Source organism: Panthera uncia, chromosome A2, assembly GCF_023721935.1.
Source record: "Panthera uncia isolate 11264 chromosome A2, Puncia_PCG_1.0, whole genome shotgun sequence".
NCBI lineage: Eukaryota > Metazoa > Chordata > Mammalia > Carnivora > Felidae > Panthera > Panthera uncia.
In genome coordinates, this window is record NC_064816.1 from 68,733,025 (window position 1) to 68,760,798 (window position 27,774).

The 27,774-nt window shown below is 44.5% G+C and overlaps 1 protein-coding gene across 3 annotated transcripts in view; it reads left to right on the forward strand.

Moving 5' to 3' along the window:
* Positions 1-27,774, forward strand: part of GLI3 (GLI family zinc finger 3) — a 281,034-nt gene that overhangs the window by 236,000 nt on the left and 17,260 nt on the right. For all 3 annotated transcript variants that reach the window (XM_049641305.1, XM_049641306.1, XM_049641307.1), the window contains 2 exons: positions 26,105-26,254; positions 27,591-27,755. In XM_049641305.1, coding sequence (XP_049497262.1) covers positions 26,105-26,254; positions 27,591-27,755 — 315 coding nt within the window. The remainder of the gene's footprint in view (positions 1-26,104; positions 26,255-27,590; positions 27,756-27,774) is intronic.

Below are 27,774 nucleotides of genomic sequence, written 5' to 3' on the forward strand. Positions count from 1 at the left end.
AATGGCAGAGAAAGAGGGAGATAAAGAATCCAAAGCAGGCTCCAGGCTCTGAGCTGTCAGCACAGAGCCCGATGTGGGGCTCAAACCCACGAACAGTGAGATCATAACCTGAGACAAAGTCGGCTGCTTAACCAACTGAGCCGCCCAGGCGCTCCAGTTTTTTTTTTTTCTTTTTAGATGACAAATGCACTTAGCGATGTCAGCATTCACTTTTTTTTATTTATTTTTGGGACAGAGAGAGACAGAGCATGAACGGGGGAGGGGCAGAGAGAGAGGGAGACACAGAATCGGAAACATGCTCCAGGCTCCGAGCCATCAGCCCAGAGCCCGACGCGGGGCTCGAACTCACGGACCGCGAGATCGTGACCTGGCTGAAGTCGGACGCCTAACCGACTGCGCCACCCAGGCGCCCCAGCATTCACTTTAATTCAGACTCCATCTCATAATTTTGACAGTCTTTTGATATTTCAGAACGTTCTCTAGTTTTTTATGATTTATTCAGTAGATAGGAAGTCACTTACTCATCAACAAATATTTTTGACCTGTGGCTGTCAGCCAGGCACCGTTGTGGGTTCTGGAGATGCCTCTGTGAACAAGACTCAGAAATCCTAGCCCTCGTGGAGCCTCTTCCTAAGTACATGAACGGGGAGGCTGTTTGCTTAGGTCCCCTGGGGTTCTGTCTGTGAGTGCATTTAAGCTTATGTTATTGCATAATTTTATATGTAAGAGGTGGGTGTGCAGACCCCGCCTTGAATGAAGTTATTTTCTCTTCAGTGTTCTCTGGGCAAGTAAAAAGTAAAGAAAGAGTCTGAGGCAGTATTCATTCATTCAGCTTTTCTAACAATGCTATTCAAAATCTGTTTGTCTCACTTACTCCTTCGTCTGCTTACCGCATCATGAACTGGCACCCTGGTGCATTAAGTCTCACTGGTTATGTTTCTAAGCTCTCTTCCTCGTAACTTTAACAGGTTTGATTGATGTATTTTGATGTTCTGTTATTTGGCAGAGAAAAGTGTTGCTTTTCTTTAAGGATTATACTTTTATCAAGAGAAAACAATTCTCTTTGCTCCACTTAAATCTTTTTGTCCTGAAGTCTGATTTGTTTAATATCAAGGTTACTATCACTAATATCACATCCATTTAGTTTTTAACAATTCTTTATAATGTTGTTTTCAGTTGACCCCCTCATAAGGTTTATGGTTACGTCTATAATCATCTGAGAGATTTTACCTACAGTGGGTCGATTGGAGCTATTTATTTTGAATGGGAATTTTTGTGTGCTTTTTCCGTTCTTCTCTTTATTTGTGTGTGTGTGTGTGTGTGTGTGTGTGTTGCCATATTTTTCTTATTTTTACCATGGCCAATTAGAAAGTAAATATAATGTCCTAAATATCAGTATGTTCACCAATACACTTATTAAATATATGCATGATTTCTAACTACCAAAAAATCGATACCAAAAATAAACCCACATGTACATTATTTTGCAGGACAAATAACTTATCATTTTAAAAAATTATCCCCCCCTTCTCTTCTGCCTTTATCAATTTAATTGGGACTTACAGACTCCGTTATCATTAAACAATTACTAATTTTACCGTGTAAGTCACCTGTGTATTGTTGCATATTTTCCCTATGATATCCACATTTTCAACAATCTCCCTACTTTGCTCTTTGGTTAATTTGGTCTCAGTGCTTCATCCTCTCATGCAATGGCTTTTCCTGTCTCGGGTTTTTTTTTTTCCTTTTTTGGATCACTTTGTCAACAGCAAAAACTTTTTTTAAAAAAATCTGCCTTTCTGCATTAGTAGCAATTTACATGAGTCAACTGTTTGGGGGAGAAAATTTTAGTTTCTCTTAACCCATATACTTCAACATTTTCCAAAATACGTTCTGCAGAAACTAGTTCTGTGGGATACTGACAGGTGCCTGGCAAGAAGCTAGAATGAACAAAATACATCATGTCTTGTCCCAAGACTCACCTGATCCTTTACTGTCAGTAGGTCTGTGGCCCTTCGGTAGGAGAATGTGTGGGCACAGCCATGAAGTCTGGGAATCTGTACATAGCCAAACTGCATTATCCTGGGCTTGCTTATTTGGAAGGATATTTCAGGTTTTTCTCTCTCTCGTTTTTTAAAAGAAGTTTATTTTCAAAAGTAATCTCCACACCCAATGTGGGGTTGAACTCACAACCCCGAGATCGGGAGTCACACCCTCCTCTGATGGAGCGCCCCCTGTCTTCGTTTTCATTTCTTTATGATGCCAAATGTAGCTAGGTCTTTTTCAATAAGTTCAGGTGTGGCTTATGCTAAGAACATTTTGTTTGCTCCAATTTGATTTCTCTCTACTTTCAGTATTCTACTGATTTTCTTCTGGGACATATATGTGTTCATACTACGCACCTTGATTTAATTTGGTTCAGTTTGGTTTCTCTGGTTTCCATTGGCTCCCCACTGCCCCCACTGCTCATCTTGCTCTGCTGGCACATGTTTTAACCAGCTCCCTGTTGCCCTCAGCCTTCCACGTACTTTTTTCTCCACTCGATTGCTTTTTTGTGTGAGGCAGCCTAGCTTCTTTTTCTTTTTTTTAATGTTTATTCATTTTGAGAGAGCATGAGCGGGGGAGGGGCAGAGAGAGAGGGAGACACAGAATCCAAAGCAGGCTCCAGTCTCCGAGCTGTCAGCACAGAGCCCGACGCAGGGCTTGAACTCATGAACCTCGAGATCATGACCTGAGCCGAGGTCAGACGCTTAACTCACAGTCATGCAGGCGCCCCAGTAACAACTGCTCTTGATTTCTGCATCTTTCTGGAATTCCTTTATGAGTACATAAGCAAACACAAATATAAATTGTCATTCTCCTCCATGTTTTCTGTGTCTGTATAAACAGAGGCATGCACTTGGCTCAGCACAAGCAGATTCCATGCTTGGCAAGCAGTCACCCCAGCAGGGCGGAGGTGGAATGTTCCTTCCGCCCATCTAGGTGGGAGACTGCTGTTAGTTCTTCTGTCCCGGGTGCATCGTGTCGTGGTGTGGCCCTCACACATGGCTGGGCTCTCGGTTCCAGCGCTGTTCAGCAGTAGTGCTCAGCCCATGATGCACTGCGTGTTGCTGACCAGCCCCTGCTTCTCTGTCTCTGTAGCAGGCCCTGGGATAGAAAAGACTGTTCATTTAGACACTTTTGTGGCATTTTAGTGTTGTCACCAGTTTGGCGTCCAAGCGTTGTCATCAGTGGCTCCTCTCACTGAATAACGTGTGGACAAATTTGGGTATTGTCAAACTCTTGCGCTGAGTGCACTAGTGTGACAGGACCTGGGACCACACCTCCCTCGTATACAGATGGGAGTGGCCTGGGAGGGTCCTTCACCATGAGAGAGTGAGGACCACAAATGTAGGGTGCTTGGAGATACAGTGTGTGACAAACATGAAAGGAGTGGTTGATGAGGCAGGAAGAACCACGGGGTGACTTGAAAGCAGTTGTGGTTTTTATGGGAGAGGATATTTGCCTAATTTTGTGGTCAGTATGGTCCCGGTCCCCAGAGCCAATGGAATGCAGTAAAATCAATCAAAATCTTTTTCCACCTCTTCAGATAAGTCCACCTCCTGGTTCAGATGTGTCCAGAGGGCAACATGACTTGATTCAAGACTATGCTGCTTGAGTTAGTAACAGGTCAGTCATGGCCTGAGTTTTCAGCTCTGCTGTTGTTCCGGATACGACAGTGGAAACAGGTGTTCCCCGTCTCCTCCATGTGTCGCCCATGTTCATCCAGATGGTTCCATTTTTTTCATAATAGTTTTTGCCATCGGAGGTTAGACTTTTATGAAGAGTAATTCCTCCCATGCAGTTGTGTCCCATGGAAAGTGAGGAAAATAGAACACTATCCTCTTTCAACAAGAAACCCAAATCATCTGAATAATGTGATTTACATACTAAGTCAACTTCCAACTTTTTCAAAAAACTCCATACTACGTGTAGCAAATTTTGGATACTCTTGAGCAAGATTTAAATCCATGTGCTCATCAAAAAATAAATACATAGGGGCGCCTGGGTGGTTCAGTCGGTTGGGTGTCTGACTTCAGCTCAGGTCATGATCTCACAGTCCATGAGTTCGAGCCCCGCGTCAAGCTCTGTGCTGACAGCTCAGAGCCTGGATCCTGCTTCAGATTCTGTGTCTCCCCGTCTTTCTGTCCCTCCCCCACTCACACACTCTTCTCTCTCTCTCAAAAATAAACATTAAAAAAATTTAATTTTATTAAAAATAAAATAATAAAATAATAATTTATTAAAATAATAAATTAAATAAATAAGTAAATAAACCCATGTGCTCATCATACCCCATAGAGGCTGAAAAACCATAGGGGAGGAAATGCAGAGAAGTAAACAGACATTGAAATAGATTTGGTCGAGGGGCGCCTGGATGGCTCGGCAGGTTAAACGTCTTGCTCTTGATTTCGGCTCAGGTCATGACCTCTCGGTTAATGAGATCAACCCTGCCATCAGGCTCTGTGCTGACAGCATGGAGCCTGCTTGGGATTCATTCTCTCTCTCTCTCTCTCTCTCTCTCTCTCTCTCTCCCTCCCTCCCCCCCTCCCCCCTCAAAATAAATAAATAAACATTAAAAAAAAGAAAAGAAATAGATTTGGTTGAAAAAGAATACTTTTAGGCGAAAAGAAAGGAAGAAATTAATTGAAGATGTTAGTTCACATTCACCTCAAGCTTTATTTAACAAAAAAGTGATTTGACGTCTGGTGTCTAAAGCTTGAAAGATAATTTGGTGAGCAATGCAGAGAGGGACACAGCCATCGCCTGAGCATTAAGTTGGCTCTGTCACTGTAATTTGTATGGAGCCAATATTATGTTAACACCATTCCCAACCTCTGCCAATAAAATTAAGTGCCCTATTGAAATGCTGCAATTCATTATTTTACTTTCTTGTTAAAAGTAATGCATTTCGTACTTCATAGGCTGATGAGAGGTGTTAAGAGTTAGAACTGGAATATATTTTGGAGGCATTAAGGAAGGCAAAAATTCTCTAACTGATGGCTGTGGAATAGGCCCATTAATGCTTCATTACCAATTTGTTTGACATAACCCATGTCTTGCCATAGTGAGAAGCAGTAGGTTGCCACAAATCCCGGGCATCCTTTGAATGGTTTTTACAGGCTTTCTGGACACTTCAGATAAGAAGCAGTGAAAGAGCTATTTTTTTTTTAAATATGTGTAAAGAAAATACGGTGTTCTCTGTCACATGCTTGGAATTCGAGCCTGTGGTGTGAATAACCTTAGAAGAGCTGCCATATATTGATTACTTCAGCTGTCTCCGTTTAGTTATAAAATAAATGAAGTCAGCTCTTGGCTCCTCTGACTCCCTAATGACCACTTCCTTCATTCACCTCCTCTTTCCAAGCATTACCCTAGGACGACCTGGTGAGGCCAGTTGAATTCCGGATCCTTGCCTCTCGCCAAAAAAATCAACAAACAAAAAGACAGTCTCTGTGCATCAGGCATGTAGAAGATGTTCTCAGTCCTAGAGTATAAGCTTCCATGCAAAGTACAGCAAGAAAAATATCTGTATGAGAGCTGAATTGAGATAATCGTTTTTAGGGCCTCTAGGTGGGTAAATAACCTACCACCGCCCCCCCCCAATGAAATATGAGGAAACTGACATGATTGCATCACATTATGGATTCATATTGTTTAGCTGAGCACCATTTCCTGAGCACCTGCTGTGTGGGGGTCATGGGGAAGGCTTGTGGGCACCAAGACGAAGGAGATGTAGCTCCTCCTCTGGAAGCAGGCTAGGAAGGCCAACAGCCATGCTCATTTAAGATAAATCCATGTAGAATGCAGAGCAGACTATCCTTAGAAGAATTTCAGTGTTCAGGAGAGTTAGGGCACATTTACCATCCAGTTGGGACACCAGCTCTTTCCTTCTTTCCCTCTTTTCTTTGTAAGTTTCTGTCTCATGGTATGTTTCTTCTCCTCTGCTCATCTGATCATATGAATGCCCAGAGCAGCAGTGGCTCTGATAGTCTGTGATCTGGAATGATCGTTGGCTCCACCAGAAATAGTCCATAGCATCCACTTTAATAAAATGTGAACATTGACAACTCCTTAGTCCTAGGCAAGCCCAGTGTAAAAACGTCAGCTGCAAACTTGGCGAAGTCCAGCCACCGCATAGCAGCTTTTAAGGATGTTGTAAAATTCTTTCCATAAATAATGTTAAAGGGGAAAAAATAAAAGCTGAACTTGTCATAAAGTCAGGTTTTCTTACCAGCCTTCCAACCGGCAAGGCAAGGATGCAGTTCTTTTCTGAGAGAAGGCATCTTAGACTTAGATTATATAGTGTATAGAAACATCAGAGAGAAGAAAAACCCAAACCTCTGTTAGAAAAAAATCTTTTTTATATAGCCATAAAAGGGAAATGGTTCCCGCCCACACCACTCTCAGCTGAGATTAAGGGAGTGTCTCTCCCAGCAGCTTTCCAATATGAAGAAATAAAAATCCCAGTGCTTCTGCCCATGGTTTCATGGCCCCGTGGACCTTGCACAGGAAATCAAGGAAGGCTTGTAAAACACTGCATTCACAGAGCTCAACGTTTCGCTTTACCACACTTGCCACATAAGGATGCATTGGCTCAAATCGGAACAAGATGTGATCTTACTGAGAAAGAATCCTTATAATATCACGTTACCTCCCCCTGAAAATTCCCCCAAGCATGTATAAAATCCAGAGGACCTAAAGTGGAACACCGAAGAAAGCCTTTAAGGCTAAAAAGCAAGCTGCGTTTACTTTCCTTGTATCATATTATATAGACATATTACAATTATGTCCGCGATTAAAAGCACTGTCATGCTGCATTATGAACTGTTCTTATGTTTAGGATTAGATAACTCTTCCCCCACACCCCCACGGATTCCTTTTATGTCCTAAGGGCAAATCCTTTCTCTTGGGTCAGGAATGTAATAAGGTAGGTTTTCCTCTCTCTGGGATATTGTGTCTGTCTCACTGTGTTTAAATTGATGCAGAAAGCTCTTCAGAGCAAAATACAGTATTTTCTTTGTATATGAGCCAACAGTTGACTAACCCACAGGGAATTCTCTGTGTTGAGCATTTTAAAGGCACAGGTTGGGTATGTTTGAACTGCTGAAGCTCAGGGAAAACCACTGGGAAAATGGCCATGGCTCTGGGAAGAGCTGCCTTCTTTCTCACATGGCCGGTGGGGGGGGGGGGGGGGGGGGGGGGGAGGCAGGGAGAAAAAGCACTGTTCTAACCAATAATTTTTTAATGACAAATTAAGTCAGGAAAAGTACCCTGCTTATTTTAATAATACTGGTGCAAGACAGGAATAAAGAGGAATTGCAGTTTGCGTAAATGGAGGTTACATAGAATTTAAAGGCATTTAGCTACCTAAAATGAGTTCCCTAAACAGTTTTCTCTCCATCAGACCTATGAATTGTTAACACATACCTCCTGGGAGTTGAACCACAGACCATGGTCTCCAGAACCAGCAAATTTGCCATTTGAAGTAAAAGGGAATTTCTCCGGTTCGGTATCTCCTTCCAGACCACGAGCTGCCAGAGGTCAAGGCCGTTGCCAACCAAGGATAACTTATTTAACCCCCATAATGTTGGTTATGGTTTTGGTAGTACCCCAGAGTCTAGGATCTTGGAATTCATACAAAGTATAAGCAGTATAGTTTGTGTGTGTGTGTGTGTGTGTGTGTGTTCATATACATGCCCAAAGGGATATATGTTTCCTTCCTTCATTCCTTCCTTCCCTCCTTCTTTCCTTTCTTCAGGGTGCAGGTCACCCTCTCTTGACAGTGCACTTTCTGTAGCATTTAATTTTAAAAAAAAAGTCCCCCCTCTGATGAGCCCTTTGGCTCTTTATTTCTGACAAATGAGTTGACTCTTTCTTGACCTTGAATCTGCCGCTTTTTTCCCTCAGCCTCATCTGTGTGTAGGTAAAAAGTTTAGCTCTGGATTCTGTTTTGATCTCTTCCACAAACTTGTGGGGCACTAGTAAGTAAGTTTCTGAACCTCTCCGAGCATCAGGAAAATCCCCCTGTAGGAGGTAAAGGGTCAGAGAGAATGAACCACGTGGAAAGACATTGGTCAAGCAGGCCCGGTATAGAAGTTGGTGTGAGCAAAGGTGTTCAGCACACAGCCTGCCTGCCCCGTCCCTAGAAACAGAGGAGAGGAGAGGGCAGAGCAAGAATGATCATAATGCTGGCCAGCACCTTCGCGTGGCCTTGTGCAATGGATTTTTATCCATTCGTGGGAAGGGCCTCGATTAGGAGGGCCTGGGACCAGCGCTCAACTTGACTCTTTCTTAAAACATGCTGCTGCTCCTCATTGTTGTAGCTGAGTTACCTGAAAATTGAAATGCACAGAAATCGCTTTGCAGGTAATGTAGATAAGATGGCAAATAGGACACTTTTACTTTAAATATCCAGGTGACAAGATTTGGACCAAACATTGAGTTTCAATTAGCTTCAGTCTCTGGGTTTTTTGTTTGCTTTTTTTTTTTTTTTTAGTACATTCACTATTTTTCCCCTACAGAGTGTTAAAATTCATAACGTTTTAACCAGTTTCTGAACTATTATAATTACACTATATTAATATTCTGTTAATATGCAGTGTGGAGGCAATTTGAAGGGTCAAATTAAACTTTTTAAAAGTTGCATGATTGCACAATGTATACTGGCCACGTTTTCCTAGGAAAATGTGCTTATAAAAAAAAATAATGTTTTATAGAATCAAACCCCCAAATTAAAAGCATATTTTTAGGAATAAATTAGCACTTCTTGAGAAATCAAATTTTTACTTTGGTGGAGAGGTAAAAGGCAAAACAAACACAACAAAATCCAGGAATGGCTCAAATTCAAAGAAAGTCACCTCCCCCGGGAGTGATTTCACCATGTGAAGAAGGATGGTGCTTTAGCACAAGGGGGGCTAACTTCCCAGTTCTCTTTTGTGAGGGCCACAGATCATTTCACACACACACACACACACACACACACACACACACACACACCTTTAAAGTTGCCAAGTTTAAACCTGTGTTTTCCTTATTTATTTCTCCAATTGAAACTCTGTCTGAGCAGCCTTACTTCCTCATTGCTGTCTTTTCCCATGCTTTAGTCATGGTAGGGGGCGAAATTTCCATTACATTAATGAGATTTTCACAAGCAGATTAAAGATGAAATATGCCCTTCAGTCTTGTGCAATTTAACAGCCCTGCATTAGGAAGAAATCTCTGTGTAAGCTATCGACAAACACAATAGCCAGGGGGCGAAATTCCAGGGAGACAGAGTAGAGCCTAATCACAAGGGTAACTTGACCTTTTTTTTCCTCTCTCCTTCATCTGAAGCATTTTGAATTATTTCAAGAGAAACTTAGCAAAACTTCAGATGATTTGACTTCCACAGGATTAGGACTTAAATGCCAGAGCCCCTACCCCAAAGTTGTATCAACATTGTGATGGCGGGCAAAAATAAATTTTAGAATTCCTTTTCATTAATATGTATAGGAACCGACTAAGATAACTCTGCATTATGTCATTACTAGCTCAGAACCTCAATCTACAGTCACGGCATAAAAGGGGGTTCTGTTTGGTGGACCCTGAAGGCGTATGGGAGGCTGAGGTTTATCGGATTGTTGAGAAAAGAAGAATCACAGGAAATTGCTTCTGTTTCCTGTGGCTTCTGGTTCTCAAAGCACAAATGGAAGGCGATGGGCTGGGGGTAACGCTGAGATCTGGGCCCACATCAGTTCTCAACCTGGTATTTCCAATAACACATTCCTCCAACAAATATTTATTGAGCATTTACTATATGCTGGGCACCGTTCCAGGCACTTGGAACACATCAGGGAACAGAATCAATAAAAATCTCTGCCTGTGTGGAATTTACATCCTCATGGGGAGGCAGACAATAAATCAGAAATAGTCTGTACGTAAAGTATAGTGTGTGCGAGGTGATGAGGGCCATGGGGAAAATCCAGCAGCCGAGGCCAAGGGAGTGGGGAGTTCAGGGGTGAGGAGGGTGTACTATAAATGGGGTGATCAGTCTCATTAAGGAGGTGACATTGGAAGGAGGACTTGAAGGAGGTCCAATAATCTTGGCTTAGTGACCCTGTCCCAGATGAGAGCCAGGTGTCTCCAGCTACATCGTTCAGTCTCAGGAGTGGACTTTTCCTTTGAGGCACTGGTTCTGCACTGCTTCCGTGCGCTGCAGGGGCCAGGTCTCATGTGTCCCCTGCCCGCACCCTGTCCTTTCCGTCTTGCGGGCACTCAGGCCCTGGTGACCATGCTGCAAGATGCGGGGAGCAATCTTTGCTTCTCCAGCCCTACAGGCCTCCTCGACGAAAGGCTGTTACGAAGAATGGAATTTTACAGACAGCTCAGGGGAATCACGGAGGGTCCAAACCAGCAAAGAGCTTGTAATAATGGACACTTGTGGTCTCTGTCAAAGTTCTTTAGTCCTTTCCAGCATGGGAGTTACACATGGTCCACTTGTCCTTCGGAAGCTCCAAGCTCCCCCATGATGCTCTCTTCCCTATCTGATTCCCTAAAACATACTACAGCTGGGAAGCTGTTGCTGCTAGAAAGCCTAACTTTTGTTGTCTTAGCTTATGCCCGGGGGTCCTCCGGATACACCCAGGGCACCCCCTTCCCCACCATTGCATGCAGTCTCCTTTGTCCCTCTTCCACTTCTGTTTCATTCTGTTTCTTAAACACTGGTTTCTCATCATCTCCAGTGACTTCCTTCATCCTCCGCAAAGTCTCCATAGGTCAGGGTCTTTCACGTTGGCCTTTGTGAAGTCCTTAAGATTCTGTGTGTGGGGGTCACCAAAGATAATATGGCGTGGGGAAGGGGGCTGCCCTCCTCCTTCGCTTAGGCCTTTTTCAGATTCTTAAATCTTGAGACTTGTCTTCTTTGCCGGATGTCCTTATGGAGATGTCCTGGAGGTACTTGCATTATGTCTTGCCCCAAACAGAAACATCATCTCTTTCAAATTCTCCCAGAATCTCTCAAGCTAGAAACTTCAGTATCACCTGTTCCTCCTCTCTCTAATTCACCATCCACAAACTATCCCAAATTGTCTCTCAATCTAGCTCTTTCTCGCCATCTTCTTGGTGGCTGTCTGGGGCATAGGTGCCTTAGAGTATCCGGCACCCCTCATGGTTTTGCACCAGCCTAGGTGGTAGCAGAAGTCCTGTTGCAGTATACTCCCTGCTCCCTCCCTCACCCCTCCTGTATTATGTACATGGACATGCACCCATGCGCACACACACTCACCCTTCCTGTGTACATGCACACACACGCACACACGCACACCCTTCCTGCACTATGTACATGCACACGCAGGCACGCACACTCACCCCCCTGTACTATGTACATGCACCCACACACACACGTACACACACACCCCTCCTGTACTATATACATGCACATGCACACGCACATACATTCATCCCCCGGTACTATGTACGTACACACACACGTGCACACACACACACACCCCTCCTATACTATATACATGTACATGCACACATGCACACACATTTCCTTGTACTATGTACATGCACACACACACACCGCTCCTGTACTATATACATGTAGGTGCATACGGACACATACACTCATCCCCCTGTACTATGTACATACACACATGTGTCCCCCTGTACTATGTACATGCACACGTGTGTGTTTACACATTCAGCCCACGCTCAGTGGCATTTGCCAACACATCATGATCTTCCTTGACCCTGGACCTCTGTAGCTCTCTCTCCTCTGGGATACACTTTTCTCTGTGCTGGGTTCCCTCTCTTTATTTTGGATTCAGCTCATTTACCTGCGTGTGAAGCCTGCCCTGACTTCATTCTGTCACCACTGTAGTTAAACCACTTGTTTCCCACTCACCCCACTTCAAATATTATCTCAGACACAGTGCACATGCCTTACTCTTCTTGTCTTGCCCCCAGTATACGAATGAATTCCTATATCCTAGTGCCTGGACCAATGTTCTTTCTATAAACTCTATGCTTTCTACTGACATGATAAAGGAAATTACAATCTGCATATGGAATAGTTAGCATGTACCTATATCATACAGGATATTTTATTCTTATATACTCACATGTGCCAGCAATAGGGACTAAGATGTTTCTAAGGGGTCCTGTACACCAGGGTGAATAAGAGTTCATTGAAGAGTGGCGGAAAAGTTCCACACGTTGAAAAGCTTGCTAATGTGGAGATGTCCTAGGGACATCTCCTAGGGACATCTCCCTAGGAGATGTCCTGTTTTGCTAAGACAAACTGGCAAAGCCAGGGGCCTTGAGCTTACTAGTTTTCTGTCATGTGGGGCCGTGAGGGAAGGAAGAGGGTGGTGCATTCCTTTGGGTGGCTTGCTTTTTATTTACAATGGTGTCCATGATGTGAAAGCTAATTTTTAAACAGCGCTCCTTTCTGCACTCCAACAGCCACTCTTGGACGAAATCCAGTGGACATGTCTTACTCAGTGTTGCCTCTTCAGGGTTTAGCACACTAACTGTGATATCATAAATAAGCATTGAGTTAATAGTGAATGAATAAGTCAGCTCAGCGGGGACTTGTGGGCAGATTTCCAAGTGGATAATTTTGCCTGCTTGCCTGCCTCCTTCCTTTCTTCCAATAGCTCTTGAGATTTGCCTGGGTTTCTGTCATTAGCAGCCCCCACCCCTACTTTGCACACATACACACACTCTCACCTAAACTCCCATTGACTCTGAAGGAAGACTCCCAGCACTTTTCAGGCAGGAACCTCCCCTAGCAGTGTAGTGGGCAGAAACCCTCAGGGACGAGGTTGGGTCTGGGCTGGCACCAGAATAACTCTCTGCCTCATGTCTTCAAAGGATCGCAGGAAAAAAGAGTCTGGACTTTTCTCCAAGTGTTAAAAATAGACTTTCATTTGAAATTCAAACATATTTTATTGTATCTGTCATTATTTTGACAAATATTTTAGACCTCAAAATTAGGGTTTAAAAATTTATCAAAGGGGCATCTGGGTGGCTCAGTGAGCTAAGCATCCGACTCTTGATTTCAGCTCAGGTCATGATCTCACAGTTCGTGGGTTCAAGCCCCACATTGGGCTCTGTGCTGGAACTGTGGAGCCTGCTTGGGATTCTCTCTCCCTCTCTCTCTCTGCCCCTCTCTCTTTGCCCCTCCCCCATGCATGCTGGCTCTCTTGCTCTCTCTCTCAAAATAAGTAAGCCTTAAAAAATGAATAAATAAAATGAATAAGAGTTTGTAAGACAGTATTTTAGTTTCAAGGCCAATTGTTGTAATGTCCAGAATCAGTCTTCAGTAATGTGGATGGAGCATAGACGCTTTTATAAGGGTGGTGAAGAGAGACCACCCATTCAAATCCTGTCTCATCTTTACTCCTCTGTGTTTATTGTATTCTTGAATTTCAAATGTCCTCACAACCACACTATATATTCAGGCTCTTTCCAAAGGGCAGTGCCCGTATGCTCCATGTGGATTGCCAAGATCATAAAAATTAAGAACTAATTAAAGGCTAAAATTTTTTCTGCTTCTAGATAATGGAAACTCTTTCTGTCTTCCATCTCAAACAGGAACAGTTTACATCTACCTTTTTGCATTCAGGGAGACTTTAAAATTGAGTCTTCCTTCATCATGTGTATGGGTGTGTGTGTGTGTGTGTGTGTGTGTGTGTGTAAGCATTAAACTCCTTAAAATTAGAAGTGCAAGGAGTCCTGTTATAATTGCCATTATATTATTGTACCAATCCAACCTACCTTTTAAAGTTTGTAACAAAAGAATTGCTTTGACCATAGGTTGAAGAACACAACTACTCTACAAAAACTAGCAGGAATTATTATTATACAGAGAAACTACCCATTAACCTTCTTTTCTCTTCATGGCCAAAATTCAGGTCCATAGAGTGGGAGGATTTTAATCCCGGGGACACAGTTAGACTTTTGAAATCTTTAATTTGGTGATATTTGCCATTACTGTGGATGGTAACACTTTCCAGATACACTGGGTTTGTAGGGATGATCCATTCCTATGAGTGACTAAGGATACATTTTGTGGCCATCTTTCCTGGGCCCTGTGGCCTTAGTCTAGAGCCAGTTGAAGAACCAGAAGGTGGGGCTTTCACACTGTGTCTTGGGAGCTAGTGCTGTGATCAGAAACATTGGCACTCACTGTATTTGGTGGATTGGCTCATTGCAAAAAGATGAAAAATTTAAAAAATGTGTTTTGGAGATTGGTTTTCCAAACTGTTTCATCCCATGATGACACAACTAAGATTATCTTGCCTGTCTGCAGTTAGCAGTCTTATTTCTAGACGGGTGTTACTAAATCCTAAATCTTTACTTGCTTAACTCTTTGTATTTGTCTTTTTGGCAACTGGGCCCCCAGTCCATCTCCTTAAGATGTGTTTGTATTTTTATTGTTATTTTGCCTCAAACAAAAGTTGGTTTTTGAAAGAATAAGATAAAAAACAAAATGTGCCCAGTAATTTGTACAAAGGATGTAATTTGTAGAAAGAAAGTAATTTGAAAGATGCGATGAAACCACTTTACCTCTCTTTTTGAAATCTTGGTGGGATTTAAATGCTGGCCCTTCCAGAAAAGTTCTCAAAAGGTTTTTTGTTTGTTTAACAAAACACCTTATTAAACTATAAGAGAACCTTCTTAAAAGAGAAGAGTTACATTTATGTTTTGTGAAAAATTTTTTTAATGTTTATTTTTTGACAGAGCGCTCAGTGGGGGAAAGGCGCAGGGGTGTGGTGGAGGGGGGGGTGGCTAGGGGGTGGGAGGAAGATCCAAAGCAGGCTCTGAGCTGACAGCAGTGAGCCCAATGCGGGGCTCGAACTCACGGACCATGAGATCATGACCTGAGCCGAAGTCAGACACTCAACTGACTGAGCCACCCCTGTAAAATAATTTAGAGTTCAGAGAACAAAACTACAAGAGATGAAGAACTTTTACAATCCTTACAAGGAGTTAGAGGCCCTGAACCCATTTTCAAGAATGAAGATGTTTTCCTTTTAACTAAGTAATATGAATAACATTAATCTATATTAACGCTTACATTTTACTTTTTCAAAATTCTTCTCAAAAATGAAAATTTCCTGTGGTGTTAGGTCATCTTACTATGAAGCCAGTATACTATCGTTATGTATACATGATTCTGAGCCAGTACCTGCCACACTTCTGGAGTGGGAGGAGATACAAGCCAGGTCACTTATATCGCAAATGAGACATTTATACCTGGTAATTTTATAATTCAAGGTAACAACAAAACCAAAAATATAAAAATTCTGAATTGACTACCCTTGAATTTGCCATGAGATTTTAGTACATGTTAAACTCTATAATGCATTAGAAAATACCAGATTTTTCAAATCATGCCCTATTTTGCTTGAACTCACTTGAAATAATACAAGCGTAGGATGTTTTAGTGTTGCTTCAATCTCTGCACAGAGTTCCCTTTTCTCCGTCTTTCTACTCATCTCTACAACTTGAAAGATGAGGAAGGGATATACAGAGAAGTTGTCACTTATGTGACATTCTCAGGTTGTTAACTCTGAGTCCAGTATGAAATCCACCAGGAAATATTGTATCATTGAAGTATGTTCTACTTTAACTCTATCTGTCTGTGGATCGTGTGTGTGTGTGTGTGTGTGTGTGTGTGTGTGTGTGTGTTAATTCTGTAATAGAAGTTTTGATTAAGGTACAGCCTGGTGCTGCCAGAGAAACCATTTGCTAGGCCCAACCCCTACTCTGTCTGGAGATGGATGCAGGAGAAAGTCAGATCCATTTCTCAAACACTTTTCCTCTGTCCACCCACAATCCCCTGTCACCAAAGTCCATCACCAAGTACAGTAGACCCTTGAACGACACAGGGGTTGGGGCACTGACCCTCCCTACAGTGGAAAATCTGTGCATAGCTTTTGTCTCTCCCAAAACTAAACTACGAATAGCCTAATGTTGACTAGAAGCCTTACCAAGAACATAAATAGTTGATTAGCACATATTTTGCATATGTATTATTTACTGTATTCTTATGATAAGGTAAGCTAGAAAAAAAGAAAATGGTATTAAGAAAGTCATAAGGAAGAGAAAATAAATTTATAATAATGTACTGTAAAAAGTCTGCATATAAGTGGACCCATGCAGTTCAAACCCCTGCTGTTCAAAGTGTTCAAATGCACACTTTCATGGTTTTCTTTTTTTTTTTTTTTTTTTTGGAGGGAGGAGAGGGTAACATCTTTATTGACATACACTTACTATACCTTGTGTGAGGCAAACATGTTAACCACTACACTAGGGAAACCCTACCTCATATACCATGTGATTCACCCATTTAAAGTATACAACTCAGGGGCGCGTGGGTGGCTCAGTTGGTTAAGCATCTGACTTTGGCTCAGGTCATGATATCATGGCTCGTGGGTTCGAGCCCCACTTCGGGCTCTGTGATGACAGCTCGGAGCCTGGAGCCTGCTTCCGATTCTGTGCCTCCCTCTCTCTCTGCCCCTCCCCCACTAATGTTCTGTCTGTCTCTTTCTCTCAAAGATAAATAAACATTAAGAAAAATTTAAAGTATACAACTCAGTGTATTTTGATATAAACACAGAGTTGTGCAACCATCCCCTCAATCAATTTTACAATGTTTTCATTAGAAAGAAAGAAACCCCATCTCCCAGTCTCTTTGCAGCCACAGGTAACCACTAGTCTACCTTCCTTCTTTCTTTCTTTCTTTTTTTTTCTTCTTGAGAAGATTTTATTTTTAAGTAATCCCTGCACCCAACGTGGGGCTCGAACTTACAACCCCAAGATCAAGAGTCGCATGCTTTACCCACTGAGCCAGCCAGGCGCCCCTGGTGTACCTTGTTTCTATAGAGACCTGCCTATTATGGGCATTCGTATGAATGGAATCATACAATCTGAGTCCTTTTGTGACTGCCTTCTTTCACTTAGCGTATTGTTTGGGTTCACCCACGTTGTAACAGGTGTCGGAACATCATTCCTTTCACTTTGAGGGGGAATGTGATGGAGCTCCAGTGCGTGGAGCATACCTCCAGCCAACGGGGTCAGGGTGGCATTGAAGGTGGTATCTTAAGTTAGTTTCCATTGTCTAATTGCAACATTGGGAGGCCCTTTGTCTGACATTTACCTTCTTTTAAAGAACTTTGTCTTCCTCACACATAAAAGAAAATAGTTTTGTTACAGATTTGTGCCTTGAAACAAACAAGATTTGAATACCTGTCAGAAGGACTCCATTCATTTATTCCTTCTTTTTTTGTTTTAATTTTTTTAATGTTTATTTATTTTTTGAGAGACAGAGAGCATGAGCAGCGGGGGGGTGGGGGGGGGCAGAGAGAGAGGGAGTCACAGAATCTGAAGCAGCCTCTCCAGGCTCCGAGCTGTCAGCACAGAGCCCGACATGGGGCTCAAACTCACGAACCACAAGATCATGACCTGAGCCGAAGTCGGACGCTCAACCCACTAAGCCACCTGGGCGCCCCTTCGTTTATTCCCTCTTAACCAGGAAGCGGACTTTTGCTTTTTATCTCTACCTAATTCTTAATATTCATAAACCAGAAAGAAGAAGAGAATGCTGTTTTTTACCCAACGTGTTGAGTCCTTTTGATACTTCTCTGTGTAATTTTTTAGTTATATTAGAAAACTAGAAGGTGGCTGGAATACTTGTATAAACCAGCATGGATTCAAACAATTGTGTTGTGAGGTCTTCGTGGAGATCCCTCCTACAGCAAGCATCACATACTGTTAGGAAGATTGATGGGTGCCAACAAAACCGTTTGAATTATTTTATTTATCTAAAATTAAAGTGCATATAGAGATAAAGGGCCTATTTCAGCTCTGATAGTCTGAGGCTGCTGCCTTTTTCTGCTTCTGCCTAGCAATGCCGTTAGAAATCCTAACATAGGGTACTGCTAATGGAATCTGTGTCACGACAGTTGTACAACTTTCCAGCAATGGCCCATGTGTGACAGAATACACAAAACAAGAAGGCGTATGTCTCCTTTCAGATGAAAGGTTTGAAGGATTCTTGCAGTTTCTTGGAGACAAGCAATTTCAGTTTCTCAAATCAGCTTTAATAAAAATTAAGCTTTAATCCGTTATAAATTATTTTTTCCTCTCTCTTTTGCAGAAATATTTCTGGACTACTAAGAGATAGTACAGTTGACTCGAACAACATGGGTTTGAACCGTGTGGGTCCACTTATATGTGGATTTTTTTCAAGAAATATAGTGCAACACCATAAATGTATTTTCTCTTATGATTTTCTCAATAACATTGTCTTCTCTCCAGCTTACTTTATTGTAAAAAGACAGTATATAATACACATAACATACAAAATGTGTGTTAATTGACTGATTACACATAATATTAACATAATATCGGTAAGGCTTCAGGTCAAGTTTTTGAGGAGTCAAAACTTCCATGTGGATTTTTTACTGTGCACGGTGTCGGCACCCCTAAATCCTGTGTTGTTCAAGGATCAGCTGTTATAGATCGATAATATAAAGTCAAGATTCAAACTGAAAATGGAGCTTATTTAAAATTGTTTAGCTGCTTATAGCCCATCCTCTACCAGAGTAGGGGGCCTCCTTAACCTACGTCCTCAGCAAATCCCTAAAAGTTAATAAATTATTGAATTCTGTTAAATGTATTCACCGGCTCAAGCCTAGGTTATGAGCTCACCTGGTGGCCATGCAAAAAGATTTAGAATTGAACATTTCTAGTTTCTGAGAAGGCAGGGTTTCGGTTCTATTTCCTTCAGTTTTAAAACAAACTCACGAAGGGGCACCTGGGTGGCTCAGTCGGTTAAGTGTCCGACCGGCTCAGGTCATGATCTCGCAGTTTGTGGGTTCGAGCCTCACGCTGGGCTCTGTGCTGACAGCTCTGGAGCCTGCTTCAAATTCTGTGTCTCCCTCTCTGTCTGCCCCTCCCCTGCTTGTGCTCTGTCTCTCTCTCTTTCTCTCTCTCTCTCTCTCTGTCTCTCAAAAATAAACAAACATTTAAAAAATAATGAAATAAAATAAAATAAGATCATGGCATCAAATAGTGGAGTGTTCGTGGCTTAAGATAACAGAGAAATGTAGCAAAGGGATGAATCAGAAAGAGTCCCCAGGCTTCAGTGAACCCAACCACCTGCAAGCCCATAATGCAAGTTCCATTGTCTTGAGCATTCGTATATGAGATACACTACTTTCTGAGTCTTTATTTTCTTTTCCGTCAAAGCAGGGGTGCTGTGTATGTGTGTCTCCATGTGTGTGTTTGTACATACCTACGTACATGGGTTTGTGTGGAGAGAGATCCGACTTGAGCGCCGTTCTACTGAAGATCGCGCGGTCCGCTTGTTACGCGTTCCCCGTGCTGTGAAAAACTTGGCGGCAGCGCACTTTGTGGAAGCCTTTTACATCGGTGACAAGGTTCTGTGTTATCTGAGAAACAGTAGAAACTGACAGAAAGACTGGTGTGTAAGGTATATGCACAGGGGAGCCATGTGGACATGGCGGTGAGGGTTGGGTCCCAAGTTTTTACATTTCCTGCTGTCCCTGGTTTTCAGTGGGCGTAACGGTAACATTTTCATTACAACAGTGGGAGTTTACCTTCTTGATGTTAAGGAGCTGTCTGATTTAAAGACTTTTAATTTTAAAAAACAGGTTTATTCATGTTCAGTTTTCAGAGAGAGAGAGAGAGAGAGAGAGACAGACAGAGTGCTAGTGGGGGAGGGGCAGAAAGAGAGAGGTAGACACAGAATCCAAAGCGGGCTCCAGAGCTATCATCACAGAGCCCAACGCAGGGCTCAAACCCACGAACTGTGAGATCATGACCTGAGCTGAAGTCAGACGCTTAACCGACTGAGCCACCCAGGTGCCCCTGATTTAAGGACTTTGTCTGCTGACCAGTGTGCTACGCTGGCAGAGTTCGAACGGGGATGAGAGAAGCTTCCACACCCACCTTGCGCCCGGTTGCTCAGATGGAAGCTGCTTACCCGTCTAGAAAGCTTGTGCTTTCTGAGTGGGAATCGGCGGGGAATCTGGCAGAAGGAGAGGGAGGCAGATAGAAAGCACCAGAGTGCTTCCAAGGTTCACGAACCGCTTGAATAGCAGCTTTATTTGGAGAGCCGCGAACATTCGGGGTCGATAGACCACACGCGTGCATTTCATCTGAAGGGTTAGCAATTAGACTGCAGAAGAACTGCCTGCTCTTTACTGGGAGTGAAATAACGAAGCCAGAAGAAAGGATTCTGATTAGCTTCGTGAAGTCCATTGTGGCTTCCATTTTGCTGATGGTGACAGAAAAGCTTCCCTTCCCCCATTTTCCTTCGGGGTCTTTCTTCCCACAGCACTGAAGCCTCCGAGGCTGATGCAAGTAGCTGGTTGCCTCCATGGCCAGGCGGACAACAGAGAGACTTCTCCCACCTTCCTCTGCACCCCGAGGCTCCACGGGGAGCAGACAAGACGGGAATGCATGCCTGGCCCTGGCTCACCTTGCTGCAAACACATCTCAGTGGGGAAACAGCAACTTGGCTGGTTTGCTCTGGGCACCTCAGATATATTATTTGTTTCATCAGCCATCAATTTCCGGAGGCAAAGGCTTACAACACCGCTTGGAAAATGGAATCATGGAGAGGCTGTGTGGTGGGACCCGGCCTTTTCGGGGCAGTTGCCTGGTCCTGGCATCCCCATCCTGTTTGTTCAGACAGGGAGAGTTTTGAGCGGCCCGGCTGAGAGAGCTGACATACAGCACCGTAATTTACATCATCTATCTCTTTCTGGAGCTTGGGCCTCTGGCAAATTGCATGTCTTTGTGTTGGATTAGTTTGGAATTTAATCATGCATTATTTTCCCTCCCAATTAAATTATTTATATATTTGATTAACGTTTTCACTGCGAGGAAGCCAAATGTTCAATGAAACCACAAATAAACACATGCCCATTGAATTTCAGGCCAGCTTCACGTGGGATCATTCTGTCTGTGGAATGTTAAGAATTCACTCTGTATAGCCTTCTTAGCTACCTGGGATTTTGGTGAGCAAAATCCACCCCATCCTAGGATCACGATGCAGGGGGAATCTGGCTTAGGTCCCTCCCTTGTTTAGCCTAGCATCCTGGCTTTTTTCCTTCCCATGGCTTTTTATTTTCCCTGCACTGAAACCTCCCTCCCTCTAATTTTACTTCCTCAGGCTTGAGAGCCAGCCTGACCAAGAAAGTCATGGCTCTGGGGCACCTGCGTGACTCAGTCGATTAAGCGTCTGACTCCTGATTCTGGCTCAGGTCATGATCTCACAGTTCATGAGTTCGAGCCCCGCATCGGGCTCTGTACTGACAGCACAGGCCCTGCTTGGGATTCTTGCTGTCCCTCTCCCTTCCCCTCCCCTGCTCATACTCTTGCTCTCAAAATAAAGAAAACTTTTAAAAGAATGTCATGGGCTCTGCTAGTCCAAGGAAGAGACTGAAATCACCTAATCAGGGGTGAGCAGACCAATGGCCCACAGGTAAGGTCTGGCCCACTGCATGATTTTGCACCGCCCTTGAGCTAAGAATGGTTTTTACAGTTTTAAATGGTTGAAAAAAATATTTTTTAATGTTTTATTTGTTTTTGAGAGCAAGAGCACGGCAGGGGTGGGAGGTGGAACAGAGGATCTGAAGTGGGCTCTGTGCTGACAGCAGTGAGCCCGATATGGGGTTCGAACTCATGAACCATGAGATCAAGACCTGAGCCGAAGTCAGGCGCTCAACCAACTGAGCCACCCAGGCGCCCCTTGAAAAAATTTTAAGAATATTTCTTGACATGTGAACTGCTCAGTGTCAAGGATAAACAGCTGTACCTGTTCACTTACACGTTGTCTGTGGCCGTTCGCCTAAAACAGCGACAGAGTTTGAGTGCCTACAAACTTCTGACCACCAAAGCCTAAAATAGATTACTGTCTGGCTTTTTACAGATAATGTTTGCCGACACCTGATCTCTGGTTCATCACCAAGATTTAACAGACAAGAAAACCAAGGTTCAAGTGGGAGAACTGAGCTGTCCAAAGGTACACAGCTCATCAGAAATTGATCTGGGAGGCATCTTCCGATGCCCACCCCGCACTCTTCCCACTGTAGCATAGGGTCCGCCCTAAGATGAGCCCTCCTGTGGACACTCGCCACAGAGGCCAAAGCAGCTTGGGAAAGAAACGTAAATATTTAGGACCCATGGACATGTAAAATCTATGATTTCTTAGAATTTGAATTTTCACTTGAAATCTAGAGCCAGGAAATGTGTTCAGCTTAAAATGCATTTGAGCTGCCCAAGTAGGCAGAAGGATGCATCCGTATTTCTGTAGAGTAATTGATTACGTCCTGTGCTCAGCACTTGGACCTGGGCCCTGCCGGCTGAGGTGGTAGGATCTCATTTCAAGAAAAATAACTTGTGGTCTCACTCCAAGTTTTCACTCGAGCAGTTTCAGCAAATTATAAAAGCATATGAGATGGAACTCAGGTCTCCTGTACAGGGACCGAGAAGGAAAATCCCCAAGATGCTAACCTTTGGGAAAGTGAGGTTGCTCCTACTTCCTGGTGCAGATTCTTCTGCGTCCCTCCCCATGTGGGGATGCAATGGCTGATCTCCATGGGATCCCCGGATTAGAGATCGTCCCAGAGGCCAAGATCAATGAGAGTTGTTGAGGTATAAATAGGAAAGGGGATCTTTTAGTCACTGTGCTCTCCAGCTCCTTGTCAGTTCTCTCCTCCAGCTTTGCAGCGGGTCCCTCCACACCTTTGTAGACCGCTGCTGTGACTTCCCAGCCTTCCGGTTTAAACTTCTCCTTCAGAGCCTTCCGTCACTTGGCATGCACTTGAGGGGGCTGCTGGGGTGTTGGCTTCTCCTCAGTTGCCTCACCCAGAGGAACAGACCCCTTCCCTCTCCTCCTAGAGTCTCTGACTTCACTGGCCACCCTTGATGCCTCCCCTGTTGCTCATTCCAGCTCCCCGCCCCGAATAAGGCCCGTTAACCTTGGTACTCTGTCCTTGGGAGCAGGCGTCCAAGTGCTGCTCTCTGGACGTGCGTTCTGTCCAAGGTTGTATCCTGCAGTCGTGCTGCTGGTGATCTGACCCAGCACTCTGCATCCCAAGTGGGCCCAAGCTCGCCTACCTCAGCGGCATCCTCCCAGCCCATGGAAACTCTTACCTTCTTACCGCACCACGCAGTGGCGTGCTGGAAGCTTCCTGTGTCTGCTAGACCCATCTACCCATCCTCTCCTGCCACGCATGTTCCTCACACTGTTCTTCAAAGGCACCAGGTTCTGTCCCACAGGTCTCACTTTTCTGCCGTGCTGACCCTTTCTCCCCACCCCGTTCCCGATCTGCACACCTGGCTGGTCTCTGCCCCTCGCTTAGGTCCTGCCACGTCATTGAAGAAACTCACCCTGCTCTTTGGACGCAGATTTGAGACCCCCTGTTAATTATTTTTAGAAAACCCTCTTACTTCCTTTCATAACACTGATCACAACTATAATTATATGGTAATTTAAGCCATTATCTGCTTGGCTCCGGTAGACTGTCATTTCCTTAGGGCAGGAAGTATGTCTGTCTGATTCCCCGGCACAGGGCCTGGTGTGGAGTGGACCCCAGTACACACAGCCCCAGTAAACGCACGAGAGACCAGTAAAACGTTGCAATCACAGATCGTACAGGAAGCGTTTGTTAATTGATGAGAAAAAGCGTTTCTAGAAAACTTGAGACTCCGCTTAAATGCAGCATCCACTCAGAAAACTCTGATTTTCCAGCTCATGCTCGGGTAGCCCCACAAGTCTCCCCTCGGAGACCTGGGAGTCTTGGGTAACAAGCACTTAGTTCTCTCCAGGAAGTGTACATGCAAAATAGAGTGAACTCACCTTGAATTTGCTTACTCCACCCGGCAGGGTAGAGCTCACATCTGCATAGCATTCAAATCCTTTTGAATTCTTGAGAGTGTGTTATCTTCAAGTAATAGAACCCTTTACTTGCAGTCATGTTGTATGGATACCAGGTGAAATGAAGCTGAGTTAGATCAGCAGGAGCATCAAGTTCAAGCTCTTTTGTCCAGCGAAAGTTCAGTGTGCACATGAGTCCGAATCAATTCAGCAAATATTTACCGAGGACCTGCCAGGTGCCAGGGACACTGGTCAGTTGCTGAGAATAAGAAGCTAAAAGATGTGGATCCTGCCCTCCAGGAGGAGGCTCAGCCCTGGTTCTAATTCAGCTTTCCAGCTCAGCCTGCCCCTCTCCTCCTTCCTCCTTCCCCTCCTGTCTCCTTTTTCTTTTCGTGTCCCTCAATCCAAGTAGCTTATTTCCAATGACTTGGGAGAAAGTGAACCAAGAGCAGTGTTTAGGGAATGGATTTGTGTGATCAGCAGCTGTTTCCCCTGGAAAGGAGAGTTTGCAGAGCCCTTGTGTGTTCCGTGGGCTTAAAGGCTGGGCTCTGGCATACCTCGGGACAGTCCTGGCTGATAGGTGTGGGCCGCAAAGATGCGCTTGAAGCGTAAATTTGAAGATTGCATGGTGTCCCCTGTCCAGCACCTCTGTTCTCCTCATACCCTCATATACATAACTTTTAAGAAATGCTAGTACTTAGGATAGTTGGCTTTTCAGAAGACACCCACGTCTGTGTGTCCTGGGTTGCTACACCCTTGGGGACCCAAGTGACTCTGTGTGGTTTCCTTGTGGCTTGCAGCGCTTCTGAGAGGACCCTGGTTGTCTCCCGCTGTGCTCTGCTCAGCCACCCACTCTCCTCGGTTCTTCCACCTTTCCGACAGCTGCTCAGCTCTCCGACAGAGAGTTCACAGCAACTGCCTTTCTCTGCCCGCACCCATTTTTCAACTCCAGAAAGTGGGACCAACGTCATTTGTTCTAGCGGGCCGCCTCCTGGAGGAACGGAGAAAGGCCGACTGAGGGTGGCATCTTGCCCTCAGGCCCCCGGAGACCACTCATTCAGGAGCCGGAGCCTAAGCAAGAAAGTAATTAAGTGTTCTGTCACAGCACACAGTGCATGGAACCCAAAGGGAGCGTTCTCTCATTGAACAGATTCATTTGTGTGGGGTTTCCGTGGATGTTTCAGAAAGGGCTTGCAAGAGCCTTAAATGAAGGCAAATAGGATATGGGGTAACCAGAGAATAAAAGCAACAGGTTCCACCCAGGACCCAGCTTTCCTCACTAACCCATAACTGGACACTTAAATCACATCATCATCTTATTTAAATGGACTTAAATGGGATCCTAGTTGAGAACTTTCTCTGCCTCTGGTGCTTCCTTAGGTTTCCTGGGTCTTGGGGTGTGAATCCAGGGAGCCTAACATTATTTGAAAACTTTGAATTGATAAGGAGTTCAGGGAAATTTATCTTCATATTAAAAACCAAGTTAATAGAATTACATAGAGCTGGAAAGAACCTTAGCACTTAGGGAAGCCATCCCTTTATTTTGTCCCTGAGGAAGGCTAAGATCCTGAGACTAAAGCATTTTGTTGCTCCCTGGTTCTCTTCAGTATCTAGTTCGTTTGTGATTATTACCCAACGAGAAAAAAACCCACAAATTGGAACTAAAGTGTAGTTTGAAAAGGTGCTTTGGTTTTTTGCTGGCCCTTTATGCAGAATCAGGTGTGCACACACACACGTGTGCTCGTGTTCCCGGTCTCTGCAGTGTCAGCCACAGCGCTAACCCGGGACCCAGAGCGCATGCGAGCTAGGGAGCAAGCACCCAGCTGCTCTGTCGACCGTGAGACCCCCACTTTGCAGAGGCCCAGCGAGGGTGTGCGGGCTCACCTCATTTCACAAACCCCCCACCTTCAGAGGCATTTCTGGGACACCCAGCTTCCTCCGAATAGGGAGACTCCTGCTACTTAGAAATGAAGCGTGCACAGTTACTAGGAGCAGATTTATTTAAGAAACATACGAACTGACACAAAATCACTTGTATATAAAATTGTCCTATGTTCCTTAGGGCCTCCGGTTGGGGCACTTTCTGCGCCCCCTTCTGTAGCCTTCAGAAAGGAGTCCTGCATTGCTCTCTCCCTTTCTTTTTTTTCCAACCCCCAGCATATAAATAATGACCATATTCATGGCGAGAAGAAGGAATTCGTGTGCCGATGGTTGGATTGCTCGAGAGAGCAGAAGCCCTTCAAAGCCCAGTACATGCTGGTGGTGCACATGAGGAGACACACGGGGGAGAAGCCTCACAAATGCACTGTGAGTGTGCGGCACAGGCTGCTGGCTTGGGGCCATCTGGCACTAGTGCGTGTCAGGTTGGGGTTCAGGGTCACCCGCGGGCCTCTACATGCTATGCTGATGAACCGAGCTGAGGGGGGTGCGGCTGGGTGGCTGGAGGCACGGGGGTCTGTGTTGAATGCCGGTAGTTCTGAGAAGGGGTTCTGAAATGGGATCGCCAGAAGTGGAGAGCAACAGCCACGTTTTGGGGGACAGTAGAAGTCGTCTGCGCTGTCCAACAAGGTGGCCATGAGCCACATGTGCCTCTTGGGTGCTTTTGAGACTTGTCCAGAGCAACCAAGGAACTGATAATTTTTTAATTTAAAATTTTTTAAAATTTTTTAATGTTTATTTTTGAGAGAGAGAGAGGCAGGGGAGGGGCCGAGAGAGAGGGAGACCCAGAATCCAAAGGCAGGTTCCAGGCTCTGAGCCATCAGCACAGAGCCCAACGCAGGGCTCGAACTCACCGACCGTGAGATCATGACCTGAGCTGAAGTTGGACGTTTAACCGACTGAGCCACCCAGGTGCCCCTTAATTTAATTTAATTTAATTTAATTTAATTTAAAGAACGGTAAATATAAAGTCAGCCTCTGCTGGCAGGCAGCTAGCACATCACATAGCACAGTTGTGCGGAGTGGCAAGTGGGCAGCGGTGGCTGGGACGCCCTGGCGGGCACTGGGAATGAGCATGTGACCACCACAAATGCCCATCACGCTGGAGGACTCGGAGGGCAGAAGGAGGTGCGAGCCTGGACTTGAAACACTTGAGTTCACTTTTAAAAGTATAACCCAGATGACTTGAGAGTTTTTCTTTGCCTTCCTAGTCTGTCCCCACGGCCTGGTATCCACCCGCAGGGTGGCTGGGACTCAGCCTCTTTCCCTGAGGTGCCTCCAAACACATGGGCACTGCTCAGCCCTGCACTTTACATCTTAAAGGCCCTTTACAAACATGATCAAATTCCGTGCCTTTGTATGGACACAAAGCCATATTAGTGAACTTTGTGCTGAATCTAAAATCAGTGGGAATTTGAGGAGATCAGTGAGCAGATAATGAAACCCATTGTGCACATTGAGTGGTCTATTAAAAAAAAAAAAAAAAAAAAGACCTCCAGGACTTTTACTAGCCCTGAAAATGCAGTCTCTTGAACTGCACTGAGCCCCATCTGAATCCCAATAAATGCAGAGTTTAGTGGACTTTTGTTCCTCGGTTTTGAAAAGCTGCTGACCCTCCAGACGTCAGTCTTTCATCAACTCTGAGGGACTGTTGGGCATAAGCCGGGATTGTGTGGAGTAATGCAGATTTACCTGTTGTCCCCAGTTTGAAGGTTGCACAAAGGCCTACTCGAGACTAGAAAACTTGAAAACGCACTTGAGATCCCACACTGGAGAGAAACCGTACGTCTGTGAGCACGAAGGTTGCAACAAGGCTTTCTCAAATGCCTCTGATCGCGCCAAGCACCAAAACAGGACGCATTCCAATGAGGTGAGGCTCCTCTACGAGA